The 23,780-nt window shown below is 37.7% G+C and overlaps 1 protein-coding gene across 17 annotated transcripts in view; it reads right to left on the bottom strand.

Moving 5' to 3' along the window:
• Positions 1-23,780, bottom strand: part of DST (dystonin) — a 289,028-nt gene that overhangs the window by 84,575 nt on the left and 180,673 nt on the right. For all 17 annotated transcript variants that reach the window (XM_064707534.1, XM_064707535.1, XM_064707548.1 and 14 more), the window contains 11 exons: positions 16,556-16,708; positions 14,344-14,577; positions 12,701-12,982; positions 10,428-10,973; positions 7,833-8,009; positions 5,060-5,183; positions 3,087-3,295; positions 2,499-2,816; positions 2,150-2,316; positions 1,453-1,609; positions 1,082-1,208 (listed from right to left, as the gene is read on the bottom strand). In XM_064707534.1, coding sequence (XP_064563604.1) covers positions 1,082-1,208; positions 1,453-1,609; positions 2,150-2,316; positions 2,499-2,816; positions 3,087-3,295; positions 5,060-5,183; positions 7,833-8,009; positions 10,428-10,973; positions 12,701-12,982; positions 14,344-14,577; positions 16,556-16,708 — 2,494 coding nt within the window. The remainder of the gene's footprint in view (positions 1-1,081; positions 1,209-1,452; positions 1,610-2,149; positions 2,317-2,498; positions 2,817-3,086; positions 3,296-5,059; positions 5,184-7,832; positions 8,010-10,427; positions 10,974-12,700; positions 12,983-14,343; positions 14,578-16,555; positions 16,709-23,780) is intronic.

Raw genomic sequence — 23,780 nt, 5'->3', positions numbered from 1 at the left:
ACTGAACAAAACAAAAAAAAAACCCAACAACCCAGAGGCAGCTATTACAAAGAGATATAAGAAAGAAAGTGTTCTACTTTTGCCCAATAGGTATCCTCTGTCAGGCCCCAACCTTCCAGTCATTTACAGATGACCAATGAAGGCCAACACACTTGAATTTATTTCCAGACCTAGTCAGTTCAAAAATTGACTGATAATGTGCTTATTGCCATTAAAATGCCCCAGTGTCCTTGAACTATGTCTGGAATGATACTTGGCAGAATTACTGGTTTCTGTAAAACAAATTAATATTTAGCACTAGAGTAAAAAAAATCATGGAAACAGACTTGCTATCTTTAAATTAGGATTGCCAGTAGAATTTAGCTGGTCTAGACAAAAAAACACATTTTGGCCCAGGAAAATCAAGCTGAGATACAAAATTGTTTCCCTTCTGTGCTGTTGTTTCAAATAAAACACTGACTAATACCAATTATGATATCATGTTAGGATGAGTACATTTACCTAGGCTCATTTTTTATATAAACCATCTCCTCATCACTCTTCTAACAAAAAAATCCACAACTCTGCAAACCTTTCTGTGTTTGCTTGCTGTCACAGAATAGCCTTTTGGCCATTAAATAGGCATCTCTGTGCATGTACATCAGAGTTTGCCAAGCAAGGTTTGTATTTCTCTTGCTTGCAGACTTGATGGATACATGAAGCACCCAACACTGATCAGAAAAAGTCAATTGCTCATTCTCTGAAGCTTTCTGGGATGAGGTGAAGGCAACTGTGAAATTGTAATTTTATTCCCTATCTGGTAATTACATAATAACTCTAGGACATGATAAACTTTTACATCAGCACACTTTAACATTATTTTGGCAGAGTAAAACAATGAGAATGTGTGTTGAATTTCTTTAGCAGCTACACAGTTTAAATAGAAATGGCAAACAATGGTCAGAAGAAACAGGGCTAAGTGTTTTCTCACAAGGCATAATATTCAGAATGCTAATCCAAGGGTGAAACAATATTAATTTTTGTCTTGAAGGTTTTAAAAATTCTTGGAATGTTAGGCTTACCTGGTTATACAAAACCATACCTGATTTGGCAACTGCTCTCAGTTTTGCAGGAGAAGTCACAGCAGTGATTAAGCTACACAGCAAAGTTCCTCTGCTATTCATTTTCTGCAGTTCAGGTGCCTTTAATGTCCATTCATCTTTTAAATTCTGGTCAAGAAAGACAGTAATTTGTTCATTACAAAACTGACTTCAAACTTAAGAGCATTAGTGTACAGAAAGGAACAACTTTGCTGCTTGGGAATCTGTTGCAAGCTTACAAAAGTAAATGGGAATATAAATGCAGACCCCTAGTCCCAATTACTGTGACTGCTTACATCTTAAATCTGTATTTCAATATTAGTAATAGGTGCCTTATTTCCCTCAGCCAGATTTCACTTCTGCAAAGGCTTACCAATGTATCTTCCAAAGGTTTCTTTAACTCCTCTGTATTCAGAGAGGGCTGTGCTGCAGGAATTCGTTCTGTCGTCTCTTTTATCCATTTCTTCAATGATTCTACAAGGAGCTCAAAAGCATCCATTTCTTTCTGACAAGATGATACATCCTCTTCTCTAGACAATTAAAAGCAAAGAAATAACAGTATTCCTTCTAATAATTAAACCAGCAAATATTATTAATCTGATATTACTATTCCTAAATTCAGTGTCAAAAAGTTAATTTTATGGATATAAGCATAATGTGCAGAACCTAGTCTTACTGCAAGGTAACTTCTATGAAATCTCTTACAATTTCTCCAGTTTCCCTTTGCAGCCTGATGCCAAATAGTACTCTAAAGCAATATACACAAGTAGCAATTTATGCTCTATCACAGAAGGGGAGAAGTAGGGTTTTCTTAAAATTGCCAGCAATCCTGTGAATGTCACAAAGTTTGAAAAATTACATATCTTTATGGCATTTTTTAGAGCTCTTGGGCCAGAGAGACTAACTACAGACGCATTTTCAAATAGAATATTTTCCTTCCAAGAAAAAAATCCCTTATTTACTCTGGTCAACTGCAATATCTTCAGATTGCATACAAAAAGATAGCAGTAATCACAACATTCATACTGTGCTATTAGCCAAAATGGAAACACTTTGGTTATCCAACTTACTTTTCTTTTATTGTCTCCTCTACCTCTTTGAATTTCTTTGACAAAGCATTTACTTTTTCTGATACCAGTGCTTTATCTCCAGGAAGAGCATGGAATGAAAGTTCTTCAAGGAGCTGCTTCAAAACTTCCAGATCCTTCTTGTGTTGTGCCAATTCTACACTAGCTTCCTGCAAAATAGGATTACATTCTTCATATTAGACTTTACCATCTCGTTCAAAGTTAAACTCTTGATTTTAGCTAACCAACCAATGCTGGAAAAAAAACCCAAAACATGCCTTGTTTCTTATTCAATCACTTAGATGAGTTAGACTAAGAACCCCCAATGCATACAAATTGAGTGCTAGAGTACCTGCATGTATTGGGACACTTCACTGACATCCTTTCTTGGTGCCTCTGTCTCACTTAGAGCCCGGTTTTTCTCATCTAAAAATGATTGGAGTTTTGTTGAAAGACCTTCAAATAACTCCACTTTAGTCTTCAATTCTTCCATTTTCATAAGCTTCTCCCTATGCTTGTTACTTGCTTCAGAAAACCTTCCTGCAAGCTCGCTCATTTTAGCTTGCAGTGTGGATGCAGTGGATGGATCTGCTGTTTCCATGAACTTCTTCACTTTTTCATTCATAGTGTTTATACTGCTTTGGCGACCTGCAATGTCTTGTTCTAGCATCTGAAACATACAAGAACTACTTTGTATTACTTGCAACTAAATTTTAACAAGTGAAATTCATCTATTATATAAAGCAACAAACCACTACAGCTAGACCATTGGTGTAACTATTTCAGCTACAAAAATCTTTATGAGCAGTTTAACTTCATACAACACTCCTCTCTAGTAAGTATTTTTAATCCATGAAAGGTGCCAACCTAAGATTTTAATTCAGTCTTTAAATCTGAACTATCAAACAACTGTTTATTTTTTTCAAAGAATGCTACTTACAATGCTTTTACTAATAATGTCCTGAATAGCAGCAGAATTCAAAGGCACTTGATCTTGTTCTTTAAGGCTCTTTTCAACTCCTTCCATCCAATCAAACATTTCATCCAAACCGTCCTGCACACTTAGGGATCGTGTCAGAGTTACTTGAAGCTTCTCATTCCTCTCATTCACAGATTTGGATAAATTGTCATATCTTTCCACAATATCATCTGATAAAGAGAAGATCTATTTCAATTTCTTCTTCTAGCCAAATTAAGCTTTTAGCTTACACACATCAGACAAGGGAAATGAGCGAGTAGCATACAGCAGTAATTCCCAGAGTTCCCAGTGTTAGAAACTGGTTTCCATGTAGCTCTAGCTTAAGACAGCTGTTGACTGTTCCCAAGAAATAAAATAGCAGAGTATTAAGACAACTCTTCTACAATTATGTCTCTTATGTTACTGTGAGATCTGAGAGGTTCTTCCAGATGGTTCTTCATTACATGTCCAATACTTTCGAAATAACTTTCTGAAAACTGCAAGCTCCAGGTACCTCCCATAGAGTTTTATCACCAGCTCTAAAGAGTCAAGCCACCGTTGTTCTGTTTTGTTGTTCTGCAAGTTACTTACAGGATTCTATGAAGAGATAGCTGGGTGATACACACACAGCATCTTCAAACTTCAGACAGTGACATGTGAATGTCACGCTGTGCTACTTCTCACAATTGATAGGAAAGAGTATTAGGTGTAGGTGGTAAGGTTTTGGTGCTGGTAAGGGTTTGTTAGTGACAAGTTGTTTTTGGTTCACGTGAGAGGAGGTCAAGGGCTGCCCCATGGAAGACAGAGATGGTTCCAGCCAACTCCAGCTGACCCATCATAGAGCACAGCTGAGCTCCTCAGCCAAACTGGTGGTGCCACTGGAAAAATGCATTTAAGAAAAGGCAAAACACTGCATGGGACTGAGAAATGAGGGAAAAGAAAGTATGAAAACAGCCCTGCAGACATGAAGGTCAGAGAAGAAAGAGGGATGCTCCAGGTGCTGGAGCAGAGATTGCCCTGAAGCCTGTGGAGGATGGGAGCAGATAACCACACTGCAGCACACAGAGGACCCAGGCTAGAGGAGGTGGATATTTCCTGAAGGAAATGCAGCCTGCATCCACACTGGAACAATATTAGCCTCAAAGATTTCAGCCTGCAGAGAGGTCCCTCACCAGAGCACGGGAAACGTGTGAGGAGGAAGCAGCAGCAGAGAAATTACAGACTGACCACAAGCACCCATTTCCCATCCACACTGCACTGTTTGGCAGGGAGGGAGGGGCACTAATTGGGAAGGAAGGAGTGATGGTGAACCTGGAAAAAAGAGTGGGGGGGGAGGATAATGTTGCTGTAATTTGTTTTTGTTTCATATTTCCCAAACTTAATTTATTTGGCAATAAATGAAAGTTAATTTTTGCCAAGTCAAATCTATTTTTCCCATGACAGTAAAAAGTGAGTGATCTCCCCATCAACCTGTGGGCTTTTCTATCTTATCTGAAAAATCTTTTACCCCATCCCCTTGAGCAAGGGAAGTGAGAGAGAAGGTGGGTGGGCATCTGGCAGCCTACCAAAGTCAACCCCTTCATAGGCAGTTTCATAAAGTTAGAGGGAAGTAATCCCTAAGCTAAGCAAACTTCAAATAACTGCTTGTAAACAGGCTCCTTGGAGTAATTTTTCTCTGGAGAATTTATGATCCTCAGCAAATCACTACCTCTGCTCAGCAATCCCTATTTCTGTAAAAAGAAAAAAATGAAATGACAGTGAAAAGCATATGGATCCATGAAGGAGAGAGACCAACAATAAAATTACTGTGTTGTAATGACTTATGACTCAACAAAACATGGACTTGAACAGTGACATAAGAAAGAATGTGGAAGCCCTGTAATTTTTCTCTTCCAGAGTATGCATGCAGACACAAGTGACAAATTAAGAGGTATTAAGAAAAGCAAACACTTTACCCAGTGTTTTCTGAATCTCATCTTTGTCTGGCGTCAACTCTCCCCTTGTGTCCAATAACACTTCAGCAGCTTTTTTCAGTTTTTCTACAGCAATTTGGTGGTTAGACACTTGTCCCTGAAGAACCTGTAAAATTCCACTATTATCAGTTATGCTTTTCAGTACAGTTGACATTTTTACATATATTTGTAAATGTACATATTTACATAAGCAAGACTTGAGATACGTCACAGAACCTAAACCCAGAATTAGGAATAAACTAACTCAATTTGTGACCTCTCCTTAAGAAAAATCCTGACCAGTGGTTATGGCTGCTGTTACCCTTCTGGCCCTTGATTTAGTTCATGTACCATCTTTTTTATCTTATGTTTTAGAATACTTGTCTGACCCAACTTATTTCTTGCATGTAACTTCAACTGTGTCTTTTGATTAATTGTTTCTAAAGACCCTTTGTACAGACAATTATAAACACATTTTTCCGCTCAGCATCTAAGAACAATTCAGAGGGAAAAGCACACAATCAACAGCAGCAGTTGCACATTCACCAGCAGTGGTATTGACAAAGGATCAGGCTGATATTGTAGCACAAACAGGAATAGCTTGAAACAAGATGATTGCCTTCACAGCCAGGACCCTCTGAAGCAGTGCGGCTGAATTTTGCCTGGGTTTGTCCATCTCACCAAGGAACACATGTTCAGAGACTAGCCCAGCCATTATTTTCTCCAGAGCCAACAAAAACAGTAAGGCTGAATCAATTTCTAGTGGTTTTATCTCTGTAGTGTGTAAGAGTACTCTGGGGTAAATAATCTTTAAAATTATTTCAGGCCTCTGTGCTAGTGTTTGTTTTGATTCACTTGAAACTTATACAAGTCCAAAATAAAGGGACATCTCATTTATTTTTTGATATTCATTGATACTCAATGAATATATGAATGAAAATGTAATCCTATGTGCCATGCCAGCACAAAGAAATCTCATCAGTGCATTCAGCACTGGTACCCAGAAAATAAGAGTGTGCCAGAACACAGTGCATCATCTTGCTGACCCATTTGACACAATGAGTCTCCAAGAGATCTGAAGAGGCTTAGGCTAGCTTGTGCAGAAAGGAAAAAAAAAAAAAAAAGAAAGAAAGAAAGAAAAAGATGTACCAGAAAACCTTGTATGCTAACAGAAGGCAAGCAAGCTGATGCCAGAGGCAGTGAAGAATATTCTGAAGCACAGTTAATCCCCATAAAAAGATTAGACCTCACCATGCTGCCAAGGTCTGTGTCTAGCTGGATTATCAGCTGCATGTGTTGGCTACAAGGGACAGCTTTAACTTGCAACACCTGACTTCCTCAAAATACTCTTTGTTTTGCTTTCATTAATTGGCTTGCTTTCCTCAGCCTCCTGGTTTTTTCTCTTCCTTTGAATCTCTTGACATTTTGTACCCTCTCCCTTCTTCCCAACTCACAGCCATTGAGTGCCTCTTTTGTGTGGCAAGTAATCCATGTAGACATTTCATAAAAAGAGCCCTAGCACTCACTCCTTTTGTATTATATCCATGAAAATTTGCATTATAGAGAATATAATTCATTTTGGCATAAGGAACAAAAAGTTTAAATGAAGCTTCAAATTGTAATTGGTTTTATTCCTACTCTTTCAGTGCTTGGAAGCACAAATGTACCTAAACATTCAATTGTTAGGAGTTCACAACACACACTCTTAATTTTGTTGTCTTAAACACAACTGTGATTTCTCTCCTTTTCCTGTCATGCACCAAAGTGCTGAGCATTTCCAGTGGCCAATTTGAAAGACACCATAGATAAAGATAACTACTGCTCAGGCTGATGTGAGGGAAATGGTTAAAGTATGTACTTTCATAAAGCCATTGACTATGATTTTTCAATAGTAAATGTGTCTGACCTGCACTGATATTTCACCAAGCACAGACAACACAGTGAGGAAGTGCCTGACCATTAGTCTTGCTCACTAAAAACCAAATAATCTTGCTTTTTTATAGTATAGGTGATTGAATATGTTTATGAAAATATAATAGTCAGTTCAAAGATGAAGACTGTATGAAACTTTATATTGCTCACCATATACTTGGCTTCCTAAAGCCTTCTCCAAACCTACACTTTATACAGATATCCAGAGTTTTACTTCATAAGCTCTATCATTAACTTGTCTCACCTATACTAGGATTTACATGAAGTCACCAGTTACATCCTCAGAGGCAAAAAATAAAAACCACTGGTTTTGTGTGAAACACAAATTATGTTAAGTTCACTCTCTGAAGGGTACATAGCACTGGGTGAAACTGAAACAGGCAGACAGACTACTCACATCCACTGTCCACCTGGTATGAGCCCTTTCATAATGAAGTAACACATGAACGTGACTAGAAAAAAAGTCAAGAGTCACAGACAACAATCAAATGGATTTCTCTATCTGGAACCCTATCCAAGCCTTATTCTGACAGTAAACCATAATCACTAAATCCTTTCTTAGTTCAAGAACTTTCCAGATTTCACCCTATCATTTGCTAAGAGACAGAAAACACATCTTGCTGTCACCACTGCTAATGGCATCTTGGTACCCATTTTTTTTCACCCAATGCTTTTCAGATATTGCTCTGGACAGGCAAATTTCAGAACCATAGAAGCTGTATGCCCCCATGCAAGGCAAGAATCTGGCCTGCAGCCATTTGGATTATATTAGATCATCCTGTTTTCCAGACAAAAACCAATTCCTTTTAGGACAAAAGCGCTGCTGCATTTTAAAGCTTTTCACCTTGGTTTCTTCAAGTTGTCTTTGGAGATTTTTGGGATCCACTGCAATTGGCTCTGAGAGTTGTTTGTTCACAGCTATTTCAGAGGCCTGGAGACCTGACAAAAGTCCAGATGAGGCATCTTCATAATGCTGGTATTTATCCACCAGGTCTTTAAGGTTATTTCCAAGGATGCTACACTAAAAGAGTAAAAAAGAGACAAGAAAATATGCAGGCATTAACTGCATGCTGCATTTCATACCAATCTCAAAGGCAAACATTCATTCCTGTTGTACTGCATCATTTTTTCCTGCCAGTAACTGATTTCTGATCTAAGACATGACAGCTGGACAGGCTATGCAGGTCTTCCCAATTTGTGTTCCTAAAGGATGATTTAGGATTAAACCACTGATGCGGGTGCAAAACTGGAACCTTACTTGCTGTACTAGAATAGGAAAAACTTCAGGAATAATGTTTGATTCAGTGATTTAAAGATTCTTTATCAGAACTCTGGTACCAAAACTGTAGAAAGCAAGTGGAAAGTAGAAATGTAGAAAGCCACTAGAAGCTAGAATTTTTTTTTAAATCAGGAGAGATATGTATGCTCATTAAAATACAGACAATGGAGAACTGTTTTATTAACTACCTTACCTGCATAGTGAATCCAAAGTGATGTGCCTTGGTATTGGGCATATGCTTTGTTTTATTCACTTAAAAATGTCATCTTAACAAGATCCTAACTAGTCCTATATGTTAGCATGCCCCAAAATGTTTACAGCAAATTGTCACATAAAAAAGTCAGTGAAAATCTTTCAGACTTTCTGGAGATGATTTCACAAGCAAAATCTGATTGTATCATAATATTTATAAACAGTTACATTAAATATTTATATTCTGAACCTTCCAGAGACTGTATTTTAATATTCACAAATGGTACTTGGTCTCCATCTGGTGGGCAGACATAGAACATGTCTGTTTATATAACCAGTTAACCAAGAACTGACTTTAGGATTCCTTCAACATACAAGCCTATAAAATCATGTCTCACACATGTAAAAATACATATATAAAAAAAGTAAAAGCAACCTAAGTATTTATTAAAAGCAAGAAACTTTTAAAAAGGCAAAAAATGGTTACAACCAATTATTCATTTACAAATTACAAATTTTTCATTTTCTTGGAAAATCTCACTGGTTGAGGACAATCTTACTTTTTAGAATTCTGTCCTTAGAGATACAAAAGGTCTACTTTGTTCTGCATATTTATTGTCAAATATTTAAAACATGTCTCTTATAACCCTGCTAAATGTATATATGGAAAGGATAGAATTTGGAAAATAGACAAATCAAGTTGCTGGTATGGGAATTTTATGTGCATAAAAATAAGCTCTCTGAAAATTTTGCTATGAAATCTTTACATTCATACTCAAAGTAATTCAATAAACCAACTGGAGAAATTAACATGTCGAGAGAATTGTCAAATTAGCTGCCCTATTCATAGTAGTTAAGCAGGAAAATGTGCTTCTATAAATGAACAGCTGCCTTGATAAACTGAGAAAACAAGTTTTATATACTTTTTTCACTATGTAATCAGTCTTTATAGAATTAACATTTCTGAACATGAAAACCTTAAAGAGATAAAAATTTCCAGATAAACGTGGCCACTGTTGCAGACCAGCACTCTACCAGCGGTCATTGAAGCTCTAAGGAGTTTGAACCTATGATCTCAGCAAAATATGAAATAGCACAAGTCAGAGGCTACTGACAGCAACTTCAATGGTTCAATTAATAATTATCTCAGAAGTTTACAGTTCTGGAATATTATCAATATCGAACAACACTTGTTTTTTTTTTTAAACAGCTGGAAATTGGCATGTGAGATTAGTTGGTGATGTTTGTCTAGTTTTGTCAGGCCGATTCCATATGTGAACCTGGCACAGAGAGCTAGATTATCTTCCCTCTCTAAGGTACATGGAGGATTTTGCACTGCTAATTACTCATTAGTTAGACACTAATCTGATATTGTTAAGGATAAAATGTTTACTTGGCAGAGCAGTGGAAAATAATTGCTGTCCTTAAATCACTAAGTTCTTTCATGCCTAGTGCTGACAACAAAGGTCACATCAGGACAAACTACTTCAGGATACAAATTAAAATTAAAACTTTACATGCAATATTTTGCATGATCTCTCTCTTTTTACACTCATTTTATTAGTAGGGAGCCCAGTAAATAAACAGCTGTGGGAAATATTGCAGGTAACACAAAGTAACATTATATATCTGAAAGTATTACAATTTCTTTCCACCCCAAAACATTACTCAAGGTATTTTGAGCTGCCATAGTCTCAGAGGCTGTTTAAGCCTGAAAAGAAGAATGAAGAACTCTGGTCTCATTTCTTCCTTATAACACAAAGTAGAAAGTATCATCCATTCAGACCTTTAATAGTCTGACATTTAACTAAAGCAGATCTGGAAAAGCATCTTGTTTTGTTATCTTAACTTGAAGAAACAAAGAATTTACAACTTCTCACAGTGTTTGTTTCATCAACTACCTTCTGCCTACACAAATTGCCAAATCAATTACAGCAGTCATTCCTATTCAGTATAAATAGAACTTACCTTAGTATAGAGAGATTTGAAGCGCTCTGAAGCTCTATCCAGCTTGTTCTGCACTTCAGTATATGTAGCTGAAGTATCAATGCCATCTTTGTCAACCTTCACACCGTCTCTTTTGCTACATGACCTCGCAGCATCCAAAACTCTTTGTCCAGAAATTGTGATATAGCGTAAATCACCTTTGTGAGATATAACGTCTTCTGAGAAACTCTTCTGCCTTTTCAGTTTGACCATAATACCACTGAAGTCAGAAGCCCCTGCCTCCAAGTTGTCAAGTTCTTGTTCTGCCTGCTGCAGCCACGTTTCAAATTCACTATAGTCTGCATCGAATTTCTCCAATTCTTCCCTCAGAGAACGGGTCAATTTCATTTTTCGTTCTGATTCAGCCAAAGCAGTCTCATACTGAGCCTTCAGCTCTTTCATGTTCCTTTGCATCTTGTCCTTTTCTTCGGGGGTAAGGTAATGCCCTTGCTTCTCAAGCAGTGCCTGAGCAGACTGAGTTGCTACTATGATAGCCTGCTGCTGTGAAATAATTTTCTCATGTTGAGCCTACAAATAAAAGAATAAGTTACAACCAGCACCCTCTCACATGGTTCCTTAGTAAAGGACATGTAAAACAAAGACCATCAAAATGATAATGTTAATGTTTTCTATGTAAAACAAAGACCATCAAAATGATAATGTTAATAATGTTTTCTAATGTTAACATTGTTTATTATAAACCCAACATTTTGTCAGTAATTTAAGTGAAAGTGTGACTCTTAGTCACCATATTTCTGTGGAGTTAAAAAAAATTTACAAAATGTTCAATGGTAATTTTTTTTCCATATGGCCATGACCATATGGCAATGTTCAAGTATCATTGCAACTCAGCAATACCTAGATGCATATATCACACAAACATTTTCCCCTGTAATTCCAAAACACAACTTTATAGAGCAAAACTAGACTTTGTCAATCTCTTTAATGTTTTTCCTAACAAAATTAATTTGCTGATTACTTAGCATTTATGGTAGTGTACTTAGTGTAATCAAAAATTTCCTAATTCTCTGTCTCAAAATGGGATTTAAAAAATAAAACATTCAAAGGTAGGGAACTTTCCAAATCAAAACTCTCCATGTCCCATTACTTATATTGTAGCTACCATTACAGACAAGCATACCTAAAGGAGTAAAAGCATCAAACATAGTACTGATACTTTCTTGTTACACTCAGTGAACAGAAATTATTGCTTGGGTTTTGAAATTGCATTTTTTCAAAATCAAGATCCATGATTCTTATCAAATGAAGTTAGTTATAAAACAGGTCCAGTTGACATTAAAAATCAAGACACAATCTGTGCTTTCAAATTTTTCAATCCCATAAAAATATTTAAGTCCAGGAACTAGTATTATATTCTAAATAAAAAGCATATTTCAAATAGATGCTTTCAAAAATTTCTTCACTCTTCAATGTCTCCCATGAAAAATAGCTATGTAAAATAAACAGGATGCTTTTCTTCCATGACTACAATGGCCAATTACTTTGTAGGCATTAGGTGCCGAAATTAACTGTCAAAAACACAGAAGTAAAAATATCATGTGTACAAAACCCAATAATCCCATTTGCTCAGGTTGCTTTTGGGGTCTTTTAAATAAAAAAGAAAATCAAGAATACTATCAGCTACAAGCTTCTTGTTTTCAAGTCAGCAAATGAAACTAAAGTCTTATTGTTTTAAATGCTTCCAACTTACCAGGAAAATCTATTTTTTAAATGCTGCACTGTAATTTTATGTAACTCACTCTTCTGAAGCCTTGAAACACTGCTTTGCCCATGTGTTAAAGTTGTAGGAAATGAAAACTATAATTTCAGTAAACTATTATTTGCAGCAATTTGCGATCTGTAGTCACAAGGGCTTAAAAGGGGATGAATCATCTAGATATCACAAAGATTTTTGAAAAAGTCACATGAAGAGTATGAATTTATATTGCTACTTTTGGCATTTTGTTTGCCGGCACCAATTTTCTCACTACAAAAAATAATAGACTCACCACAAAGATTCTTTGCATTTACCTTGCAGAATGTATGCTTTCTCTTATTTTGCAGCAAACAACTACAGTAATAGCAAAAAAGTGACAAACATGCAATACATTCTAACTACTGAAATTCCTAGCACTGTGTATTATTATCTTCCTAGTACTTGCTCCAAAGCCTATGACAGACAGGATGAGATTGAGTTCACTTGTGTTGAATAAGGAGTGATACACCTAAATGTTGAATAAACCCAGGAACAATACCTTGACTTTCTGATACTGCTGGTTCAGGTTATCATCTATGCTTTTCACTAGTCCATCCACCTCAGTTTCAATGTCTTGCTGCATTTCCAGAAGATTCCCATTGACATCATCCTCCTCTCCTTCCATAACTTTCATATCTCCTTCTTCAAAGTGTGTTCCATTCTGTTCTATCACTTGCTTAAATTTCCGGCCATGCTCTGCTTCCTTATCCACATTTGATAACCAATCCAAAAGATTTTCTATTGTATTTTTACTTTCTTCCAACTGTTCTATGGCTGCAACCTATGATAAAATTTCACAGTTTCAATTTAGAAATCTTCTTTAAAGATCACAAAATATCAAATAAGTGTACGAATAAACCATTTACAATACATTAACATCAAAGAAAATATTTGATTAATAGAAAGGTTGCTCTTATTTTATAAGAGAATAAACCAACAGTTCATTAGTTACCCAAATGAAATATGATATTAATTTATCAATATGTATTGGGTTTGCTTGGACAGGTTTTGGAGTCGGGGGGGCTGCAGGGCTGACTTCTCTGAGAAGTTGCCAGAAGCTTCCTTCGTGTCCAACAGACCCAAAGCCAACCAGGTCCAGCATGGACCCACCACTTGCTAAGGCCAAACCCATCAGCAATGGCGGTAGCAACTCTGGGATCACATAGCAATAGGGTAAAAAAAATGCATGAAAAACAGCAGCAGCCTGAAGAGAGGGGTGAGAATAAGTGAGAGGAACAACTCTGCAGACCCCAAGGTCAGGGCAGAAGGAGGGGCAGGAGGTGCTCCAGGTGCCAGAGCTGAGATTCCCCTGCAGGCCCTGATGCAGCCCATGGTGAGGCAGCTGTGCCCCATCTCTACAGGGGTGTAGAGATTCATCTGCAGCCCATGGGGATCCAGGGGATGCAGAGATTCACCTGCAGCCTGGGGAAGATCCCATTCCAGAGCACATGGATGACCAAAGAAAGTCCGTGACCCTGTGGGAAGCCCACACTCAAGCAGGCTTGTGGCACAACACAAGTGTGACCCCGTGGGGTCATTCCACATACTGGAACAGGGTGCCTGAAGGACTGCACCCCGTGGAAGGGACCCTGCTGCAGGCCTTGGGAAGGACTCAGGTTGGACAAGTTCATAAAGGACTGGCTCCTGGTGTGAAGGACCCCACACTGGAGCACAGGTAGAGTGTGAGGAGTCCTCCCCTTGAGGAGGAAGGAGTGGCAGAGACAATGTGTGATGAACTGACCACAACCCACTTTCCCCATCCCCCTGGCATCTGTGGTGGGAATGAGAGAGAGAACTCCAGAGCTGAGCTCAGGAACAGGGGAGAGGTGGAGGGAAAGTATCTTTAAGATTTGTTTTTATTTCTCATTATCCTGTTCTGATTTGATCGGTAATAAATTAATTTCCCCAAATCAAGTCTGTTCTGCCTGTAACAGCAGCTGTGAGTGATGTGTCCGTGCCCTTATCTCAACCCACAAGACTTTCATTAAATTTTCTCTTCCTGTCCAGCTGAGGAAGGAAGTGATGGAATGGCTTTTTGGCATCCAGACAAGGTCAACCCACCACACAACAGTTATATTGCACAACTAATATCATAAGACATGAAAAAGGTTTGAATAAAGGATGAAATGGTTGCCTAAAAACCTTTTCTGTTTCCTGCTTAATTGCTGTTGTCATAGCTTTATCCAGTTCTTTTTTGGACTCTTCTGCCTTCTGGCTAAGGAGCAAACACTTTGTCTTAGCTTCATTTAGTTTCTGCTCCAGAACTGTCTTGTCTTCTTGTGACAACTTTTCTCCATTCTCTTTCAAGAAGGCTTCAGTATTTTTCACAATCTCTGCTAGTGTCTGGGCACTTGTTCTCATGTCTTTTTGGATCTCCTTTTGATAAAAAAGAAAGCAAATAGCAGTAAGTAAATTATTAATTAGATCTTTCCAATTAACTTTATTGGAACTATCTCTCTTCCAGTTGTAAGCACCACACTGGTCCTTCCTAGCTGCACATGATACTTTAATAAATTGCAGACAATTATTAAAATCAAAGGCAAATATCTGACAATGTTGTTGCAGCACAATCTAATTTTTTTTTTAATTGCAAATCTGTTTGCTTACAGTCCTGTTCAGACTGAGCTCACTTTTTTCCCTTTACCAGTTTAAATATTGGGTTTCTACATATGCAGAACATATATTTATTTTATTAGAAATCAAGGCTCAAGTAAATCTGCTACACTGCAGTTAGTAAAGTGAGTCTCCTGACAAATTCTGGTCCATTACCATCCTGACAGAAAGCTGCTGAAAATAAGCTGGCTGAACAGAAGTCAGAAAATTGTAATCATCTCTCCTGGGTAAAAGATTTCCCATATTTCTTGAGTTTGTTCAGGCCAGAGATGGCATACAATTTTTTTTTACTTCCATTGTAACCAATCACAATATTTCAGTCTCTCAAGAATGTTTACTTCCATTGATTTTCATAGTTTTCTTTAGTTTTAATTTACCCAAAGCAGTTTTCCTGATCTGCCTCCCAATTATCTGAGAGGAGCTTTAATTGTAATGATTACACTGTAGAATACATTCCCCCAGGTACTGAAACAATGACATTTTTCACCTTGTTGTACAGTGTAACAATCTTGGAGATGCGAGATGGAACATTTGATCCTCTTTCTAGACCACAGATTTTGCAGCAATTTTAGAGTACAGCAGCTAAAACTGCAGCTCATTTTAACACTTCAGCAGGTTCATTAGAAATATTTTCCTGGGACTCTGATTCAAGAAAAGCTTCTCCTATGACCAAGATCTCTGTGCTCCTTTTCAAACAGCACACTGAGGATGAAAGCTCTGATTTGATACAAAAAACACTGGTTTTAAACCCCATTCCATCCTAAGGCACTTTTTGAATCGTGATTCCAAGAAGTCAGTCAGAAAATAACAACTAGTCTGCTAGGCAATCACAAACAGCTGATGGAAAAAAAAAGAGGCTGTTCTTGACTCCTCAGGAGTATCCCATTTAGGCCATAAATCCTTAAGACAGGTAAGAGATATTAAAATCTACCCCAGGGGTGTCTGACTGACTGTAAGAACAATTTTGACAAACTAGATACATTACTTCAAAGATAAATAAAGCAAGGCAAGATGAGTAAGGAAATTTCTCCTTTTACAGAGAGTTGGAGCTCTACAGTATAGCAAACTAGTATTAGGAGGAGGAAGAAGGAGAGTACCAAACCCTTCAGTCCTTTAACTATCATAAACTCAATTTCTATCAGGACAGAGTAAAAGCCTAGAGATTACTGGATACAGCTGAAGAGCAAGGAAAGCAAACTTGTTCAAAGGGGTTTGGTACATGAGGATACCAGAGAGATTGCAAGAAACACTAAGAACCAGAATTCAAACCAAAGCAAGAGTGAAGCAATGGAAAGCCTCAGGCAAGAGAAAACATTTTCAGCAAAATTTTTCAAAGTACTGTGAACAGGAATAAACACTTCCTGATGCCTGTTAAAAAGCTGGCTAAATTATTTTAGCATAATAAACGTGTGATTTTATCACATTCAACAGGAACAATCTTAAGGTAATATATTAACAAAGTTAACACCTGCTTCAAGAGTGCTTCTTGAAATGTGTAGCACATACTCCCTATTCTAGTGTCTCCTCATTTGGAAGTTTCTCTTCTCCCACTGGCACACACGGGTGTATTCACAAGCAGCAGTTTAAATGCATGCCACTAAGCCTTTACTTTTGGTAGGCCAAACAAATCTATTTTATTCTCTCTCACATGACAAGCCTTGTTACTCAACAAAAGAGTCAAGTCACTCTCCTCTGCACTCAGCCCTCTTTAACTTCTCTGTTGGACTAGAACTGTGCCTACCTCCTGTTTGGTCTGGTATTGTTCCAGCTCAGCCTTGCTGTCTCCAATGCCGAGGGACTGTCGCTGCCCAATGAGTCGATTTTCGGTCTGTGTAAGCAAGTCACAGATCTCCTGCAGCTTCTTCTTGCACTCCTGCTGCTGCTCAGCCACATCCTATATTAGAGCCAAGTACAATTGAACAATAAGACAAAAAATCCTCACTTCGGGAACCAACACTCTAATAGATATTAGAAATCTTTGAACATCAATTTTGCAAAGCAATTATTTTTAAAGTATGCTGTAAACATGATAGCAGTGGTACAAAGAGCAAGATGAACATATAGAAGTTATGGATAAACTTCAAATATGTTTTAAGTAAAAGAGACCATGTTTGATGGAATTGCCCAATAGAAGTCTGGCCATGCACATATGTGAAGGATGAAATCTCCAAACAGCAGGAGTGAAAATCCAGTCTCTTAACCACTTGAAACCTGTGATAAACACTATTAATTCTGAAAAAAAAGGACATCAAAACAGAGGTTAGTTGTGAATGTGAGTTAGCTCTTTTTGGTATGCATAACATGTTACCTGAATAGAAACTGTGAACTTTTTAAGCAGTAGAGAAGAACAAAACATGCAAGCTCATTATTGTTACAAAGTCCTAGAAAACTTATCTGTGCCTTTCCTATACTCAATTTTATGCTTCTTTCACAAAATATAGTAAAAAGAAATATTCTTGGAATGGCAAAATAATACAAAGTCTTTGGAATATTAAAGCACTTTTATTTACACATAAACCAGGGGCTGAGATGGTGATTCTGAGTCCTACCAGTACTTCTATGAGAGAAGAGGAGGTGCTGTTAACCTGCAGCATCTTATCAGCCTCTTTTGACTCTACAAAGGCTGCTTACACTTGCTGAAGATGTAACTGGCCCAACTTGACTCACAGGTTTCCCAGTGCCCACACCTAGAACTGCAAGTACCTTGGCTGATTCACTCATATATTTGTCCCTCCAACCCATCTCAGTCAAAACAATCCATGCTACACGGATTTTAACAAATCTCATTCTTGGATTAGAAAATCTAGAGAAAAGATCACATAAGCAGATGACCTGGCAAATTCAAGAGAAAGAAAATGTTCAGCAAGACCAAAGTGTTATGGAATGGTGCAATAGCAAATTCAGTGATCAATATAGCTCAGATCAATTACTGATAGAGCTGCTGAAGAAACAACACTTGTGAGAAACCTCAAGTAAATTTCTGTCATTGCTAGAAAGAGCAGACCTGTGTCTGTTCTCAATTTAATATGCTGTTTCTGTGAGTATAACAAAGAAAGACAAAAATGATAATTCACCAAATTTCATCAATATCATTTTTGTAGAGCTACAAATGTATCTGTAGTAAAAAGGGAAAAGATAGAAATACACTCAGTATTGCATGCTGGTATAAAAATTCCTCATCCATAGACAGAAACATTCAGCACACATTTATACAGAAAGGCAAACCTTCTGATCACCCAGCTCTTGCACTGCCTGTAACTGAGCCTCTAAACTTTCCACTTGAGAAGTTACTGCTTCCTGTGCTTCCTGAAAAGATTTCTGGGTGGTATTTAAGAGCCTCAGTAGCTGTTTGCTCTGATTAGGAGAAAGATCTTCAGCATTTTCAGAAATGAAGAATTGAACATCAAAAGCAGTGGACTCCAGTTGCATTTTTTTATGGCTGAGCTCTGCAGCACTGTTCTGTAAATGAAGTGAAGGGAATTACTAGCAAGAAAAATTGGGTACGAATAAACCATAAGTATGTCTACCATCTCTTCTTAGCCCTTATCCCAAAATGCTTTTGGTACACAGTTTAGCCATGGAAAATCAAAACTCAGAATCATACTGTCACATTCAGGTATGACATTAGAACTTCCACGTGGTTTGCCTCAGGAGAGCTTGTGTCCAATGAATAAAATACGCGATCTTGTACATCTCTATTTTTGAAATAGATTTTTGCAAACGAACTGACTTTCAACTCTAAAAGATTTATGGCAGGTTAGATGTAACATTTCTAGGTGACATCTGGTCTGAAGACCAGAAATTTTAAAGCATATACTTGAAATCATTCCTATTCTTAACTCCACAGCAGGAATGTCACCATTTCTAGCAATGTGGCAAATTCTACCAACAGGTACATACTGTGGAGCCCCTATGACCATACCATTTCTCTGAAACTCCATTTAAGCACATTAAAACAATTAAAATAATTTTTATTGTTAATACATAAAAGTATATGAACTTTACTAAAAATTTGATCTGCTTTGTTTGCCATTACTCATTTTATGGAGTATGTAATGAAAAAACCTTTTTATCTTTTCCCATCTTGTGTTCTCACATAGAATTAATTTGGAAGACAATTAAACTTCAGTTAAATTCTGAACCCAATGCATAAAAATTCAATTTTAATCACTGGAATACTTGTATTACATATTAGATTTCTAAAAGGCTCAGATTTATGGCAACAAATGTAAGCAGAACCAATAGCATTCTCCGTAATCCTAACTCTATGAAACTTTATTTGCAAGTGAAAAAGCAAATCAACAAGATTTTATTACTGGATTATCTAATTGTTGTCTTCTTAAATAATTACTTCTAGTCCTCTCTTTAGGCCATAGAGGTTATTGAGAAGGAATAAAAGACCTAGCTAATAAATAATAATAAGGAGCAATATTGAAACATCAACACCTGCCATAAAGAGAACTTACTTTAAGTAGCTGTAAACTTTTCTTCATCTCTTCTATATCATTAGTATTCACTGTGAAGTCATTCATGATTTTATTTTTCTCTGTTATCCAGTCTGAAAATCTCTGCAGTTGGTTAAAAAGTTGCTGGTGTGATCCTGCAAGCTTAGACTAGAAAGGGAATTTGTATATTTATTTATGTTACTGTAGTATACTCACATTTTCTGCCATATTAAATTGAATCATACATGTATCTTTATACTAGGATAAAATAAAAGAAATCCAAATTCCTTTATTTTAGCCCAATAACATACACTGCTAAAAACATACCATTTCCAAGTCAACAGCGCAGACTATTTGTTTTGCTCGTTTTGAAGATCTATGACAGACCTCTAAAAATGCTTCCTGCAAAGAGTCATAGCTTATCTTTAGCTCTTTAAGCTTCTCTTCTGGAATATCCCTGTTACAAGACTTTAAGAATTCTTCTGCCAGCTTCATGTCCTTTTTTAGGATAACTGCAAAGGTAGCCAGTCCTGAGTCAAATGACTACAAAGAGAATACATCAAAAATGCTTTAAGTTACTAGGAAAAATGTTTAAATCTGACTTGCTTTAATTGCATTTTGAATCTCCCTTTTTACACCTAACGGCTATATTTAGCACCCATCACTAAAGTACAAGCATAAAGAACACTTTACTTACCTCTAGCTGTTCCAGTTCAGCTTTTAGTATTTCCAGGCTGTTACTAATAGGCTGCTGTTTATCTAGGTGGTTTTTCATATCTTGAAGCACTGCCAAATGTTCTTGCATTTTCTCTGTTAACTTTAAACATTGCTGTACTCCATCAAACTGAAAATGAGTTTTAAAAAAAAGATTTTCCAAACTGACTTGAAAATAAGCAATAAAATTCTTTAGATTTATTATGATTTATTTTACATTTATAATCTAATTTTTCAACCATTTTTCCAGTTCAATTGTTCTCTCCACCACTTGGAAAGATCCATGCAATTCCACTAACACAGGACACTGAACACATATTCTTGTTACTTACCATGCTAGTGGGGGTGTCTCCCATGACTGCTTCTTCTGTTCTCAAAGCAGGCTCAGTAAAGCCTTTGGACAGGCTTTCTGTCTTCCCATGCTCCTGATCACTTTTCCAAGCAGTGGTTCTGTTATCTGCCAATGTTTTCTCTTCATCAATTTCTGATCCAAGCTCTGATTGTTCTGTTGAGGAGAGAGAATACAGCCCATCTCCTTTGCCTTTACCCTCATGCTCTGTGGCAGTACCAGCAACCTGTGAGCTCCTAAGCAAACCATTTATCAGCTCCTCTAACTTGCTTGTACTTTCATCTCCAAGTGAGATTTGAAAAATTTCCAGAAGTTCATTGGTAGCAAGCTTGGGAACAGGAGCTTTCATGTCTGTTTCACTCTTCCTTTCATCTGAATCAGCTGTCTTTTGCTTGCAGGATTCATGCTTCAGAATATCATGCAGAAGATCAGGACTTCTGCAATCAGGCCGAAGCAGTGAAGGAGCATCACTGTCCTTGGGCTCTGCACACAGCGTGGTGACCATTAATGCAGTTTTAAGAGCATTGCTTATTTGCTTCAGATTTGACTCACTAGACATTTCACCCTCAAGCTGAGTGCTTCTAACCATTTTAAGTAAATTTTGCATTAAAGTTCTGGTATCAAAGTAACTTAGGGGTTCACCTTCCTGCTTGCAGTAAACCTGTCCCATTTTCAATTTCCTTTGTAATATACTCTGTAAGTCTTCCATTGGTGTGTCAGACACATCTGCTGATTGCAAAATACCTTCCTTTACTTGAAAGTCTCTGCAGGGTGCCATTTCTTTTTGCAATGACTCCATGGACATTTGTTTTTTGAAACCATTTCCAAGGGACGAAGTGTCACTGACCATGGCATTTTCTCCCTTTGTGTTTTTCAGCATCTCATTCTTGTTCTGGGCACCATAATTCAACTTAGTCCCCATGCTACTCAGAATTGCAGAAGAAACACCAGTGGTATGGATATGACTCCCAGTAGGTTGCACTTCACTTCCATCCCTTAACTCTTTGGCATCCTCAATACTTCCTAAAGCATCTGGTTTTGTGGAGGTAATTTCACTATCACTGCTGCTTTTGTTTTCTGGAATGTCTTTCAGAACGTTGTTGGTATTTTGACAGTTAAGTCTCCCTGTTTCTTTAGTTATGCTAATCTCCTTTGGTGTTGCTGTATCAGGTGTGGGAAAGGAGTAAGTGTTACATTCACTTGAATGCATTTCTTCCATATTTAGCAGAAAATCCTTTTCATTTCGTATACCTTTTTCCCCTGTTTCCATGTTCTCAAAACAGAATTCAATTTCACTGAATTCTGAATGGTCACCTTCTTTTATGCATGCTGTATGCTGCTTTAAAGCAGGAGAAATGTTACCACCTCTATTAAATTCATCTGATCTTGCCCCTTGAATGTCAAGAAAACCTTGATCAACATTTACTTTTTCTTTACTTGCAGCAGGAGTTTCTCTAGCAGCTTTAATTACTGTTGCATCAAATATTTCCCCAAGGTTTTCCATCTGAATGGGACTATTACTTAGTCCCATGACTTCACATTCCTCCATAATATTTACTCTATTTTTATTTTCTGTAAGAATTTCAAAACCTCTTTCTATTTGACCATGCTTCCAACTGGTGTCTGGATGTGTTGGGTCCCTAAGTGAACTATTATCACTCACATAAGGGGTTTCTGTAAGGAATTTATTGTCCATTTGGGATGAGCTTTCCTTTAGCTGTTCCATATAATTTAATACTTTTTCCTCTGCAAGCAGTGCCTCTCTCTGTCTTTGTCCATTATTTGAATCTAACATTGGCATGGTATTATTGTCTTCATTCATGCTATCAGTAATGCAATCTGAGAGGAGCAAATTTGTCCAGGTACTTTGGTCATCATCGGTAGCTTGCTGTAGATAGGCTGTCACACTGATGTCAGATTTCACAGTACCATCAAGAAGCTGAGAACCTGGAACCCTAAACTGTGTTTCATTATTCTCCTCACTCTTTGTGGACATACATTTAGTGTCAAAGGTATTTTCAGACTGGATAGGCTCAGCAGAATCTTGTGGCATGTGTTCACTTTTGACACAAGTCCCATATTCATCTTCTGTTTCCTGCTGTCTGGCTTCTTCACTGGTACATGAAAGACCAACACATCTTTCTTCAGAAATATTTGACATTGATTCACATATTACTGAGGATAGTGTCCCATTTTCATGGTTAGACTGGAATTCCAAAGTATATCCTGTCATGTGGCCTACAGAATAGCAGTAGTCATCAATATTCTGATTGTTTTCATTGCTCCTTTCTACATCTTCTACAGACATTACCAGCTGGTCTCCTTTACTTACACATTGATTATGTGAATCAAAAATATCCATTTCATCTTCACTGTCAGAATCAGTGTCAGAGTCATCATAACTATCATAATCTTCCTCATAATCTTCCCCCTCCTGTGTACCTTCAGATTCCTCCTCACACAGGTCACCTTCTGCTTTCCTTTCAACTTCCTCATTCTTGTCTTGTACATCTGCTTCATTCATATTCTGTAAATAGCTCATGCCTCCTTCCTTTGTTCCTTTACTCCCAACAATAACTGGTAAATCTAGCTCCTTCTCTCCAAAACTCCCTGTTCTTTCCCTTCCCTCAAGGATTTTCTCCATAGTTTTGGCATTTGCAAAAGCTATAGTTATGCTCTCAGATTGACTTCTCCCATTCACATGAACCTTCTCTCCAGCATTAGCTGCAAGTTCTTGAAAAGAGCTGGTCTCTTCTCTTAGGGTTATTCGACCACCTCTCTCCTCCAGAAAACCTAATGGAACTGATCTTCCAGCCAATTCTGGCTCTGGTGTATCATCATCCTCCACCTGCAAGGTGTCAAACCCCTCATCACCTTGAGAAGAGTCAGAGGAATCATCATCATCATCAATTTGTGGAGTATCATAGACATCACTGTCATCATCATCACCCTGAGGTGTTTCATAGGCATCATCATCATCACCATCATCCAACTGAGAGCTGTCCTCTTCAGAGGCCACCTCACCACATCCTTGCTGCAAGCAGCTACTCTCAAGCTGTGGGATGCCATCACCCTCCTCTACTGATGAGTCAGAGCTACTGTCACACGGCAGCAACCTGTGGAATATAAGATCACTTCCTTCTTCTGTCAGCCTTTGTGCTATGCTGTTACTGTCCCCCAGAGGTGGTCCATCATGTGTGACAGCATCAACACCCAATGAAAGCCTATGGTGCATGTCTGTGCTGTCATCTAGACACAGTTTATTCTGAAAATCAGCACAATCCTCCAGGGATGACCTTCCATGGATATAAAGACAGTCCTGTAGAGATGGACCTGCATACTCCTGAAGAAGTTGTGCACCATATCTGTTGTCTTCAAATTTTGGTGTGACACAACATTGACTAACCAATTCTTCTGGAAGTCTATATTCAGTGTCTGCACTGATGGATAAATCAAGA

This window comes from Zonotrichia leucophrys, chromosome 3, assembly GCF_028769735.1.
Source record: "Zonotrichia leucophrys gambelii isolate GWCS_2022_RI chromosome 3, RI_Zleu_2.0, whole genome shotgun sequence".
Classification (NCBI taxonomy): Eukaryota; Metazoa; Chordata; class Aves; order Passeriformes; family Passerellidae; genus Zonotrichia; species Zonotrichia leucophrys.
The sequence above is the reverse complement of the archived record's forward strand: the minus strand, read 5'-3'. Positions and strand labels throughout refer to the sequence as shown.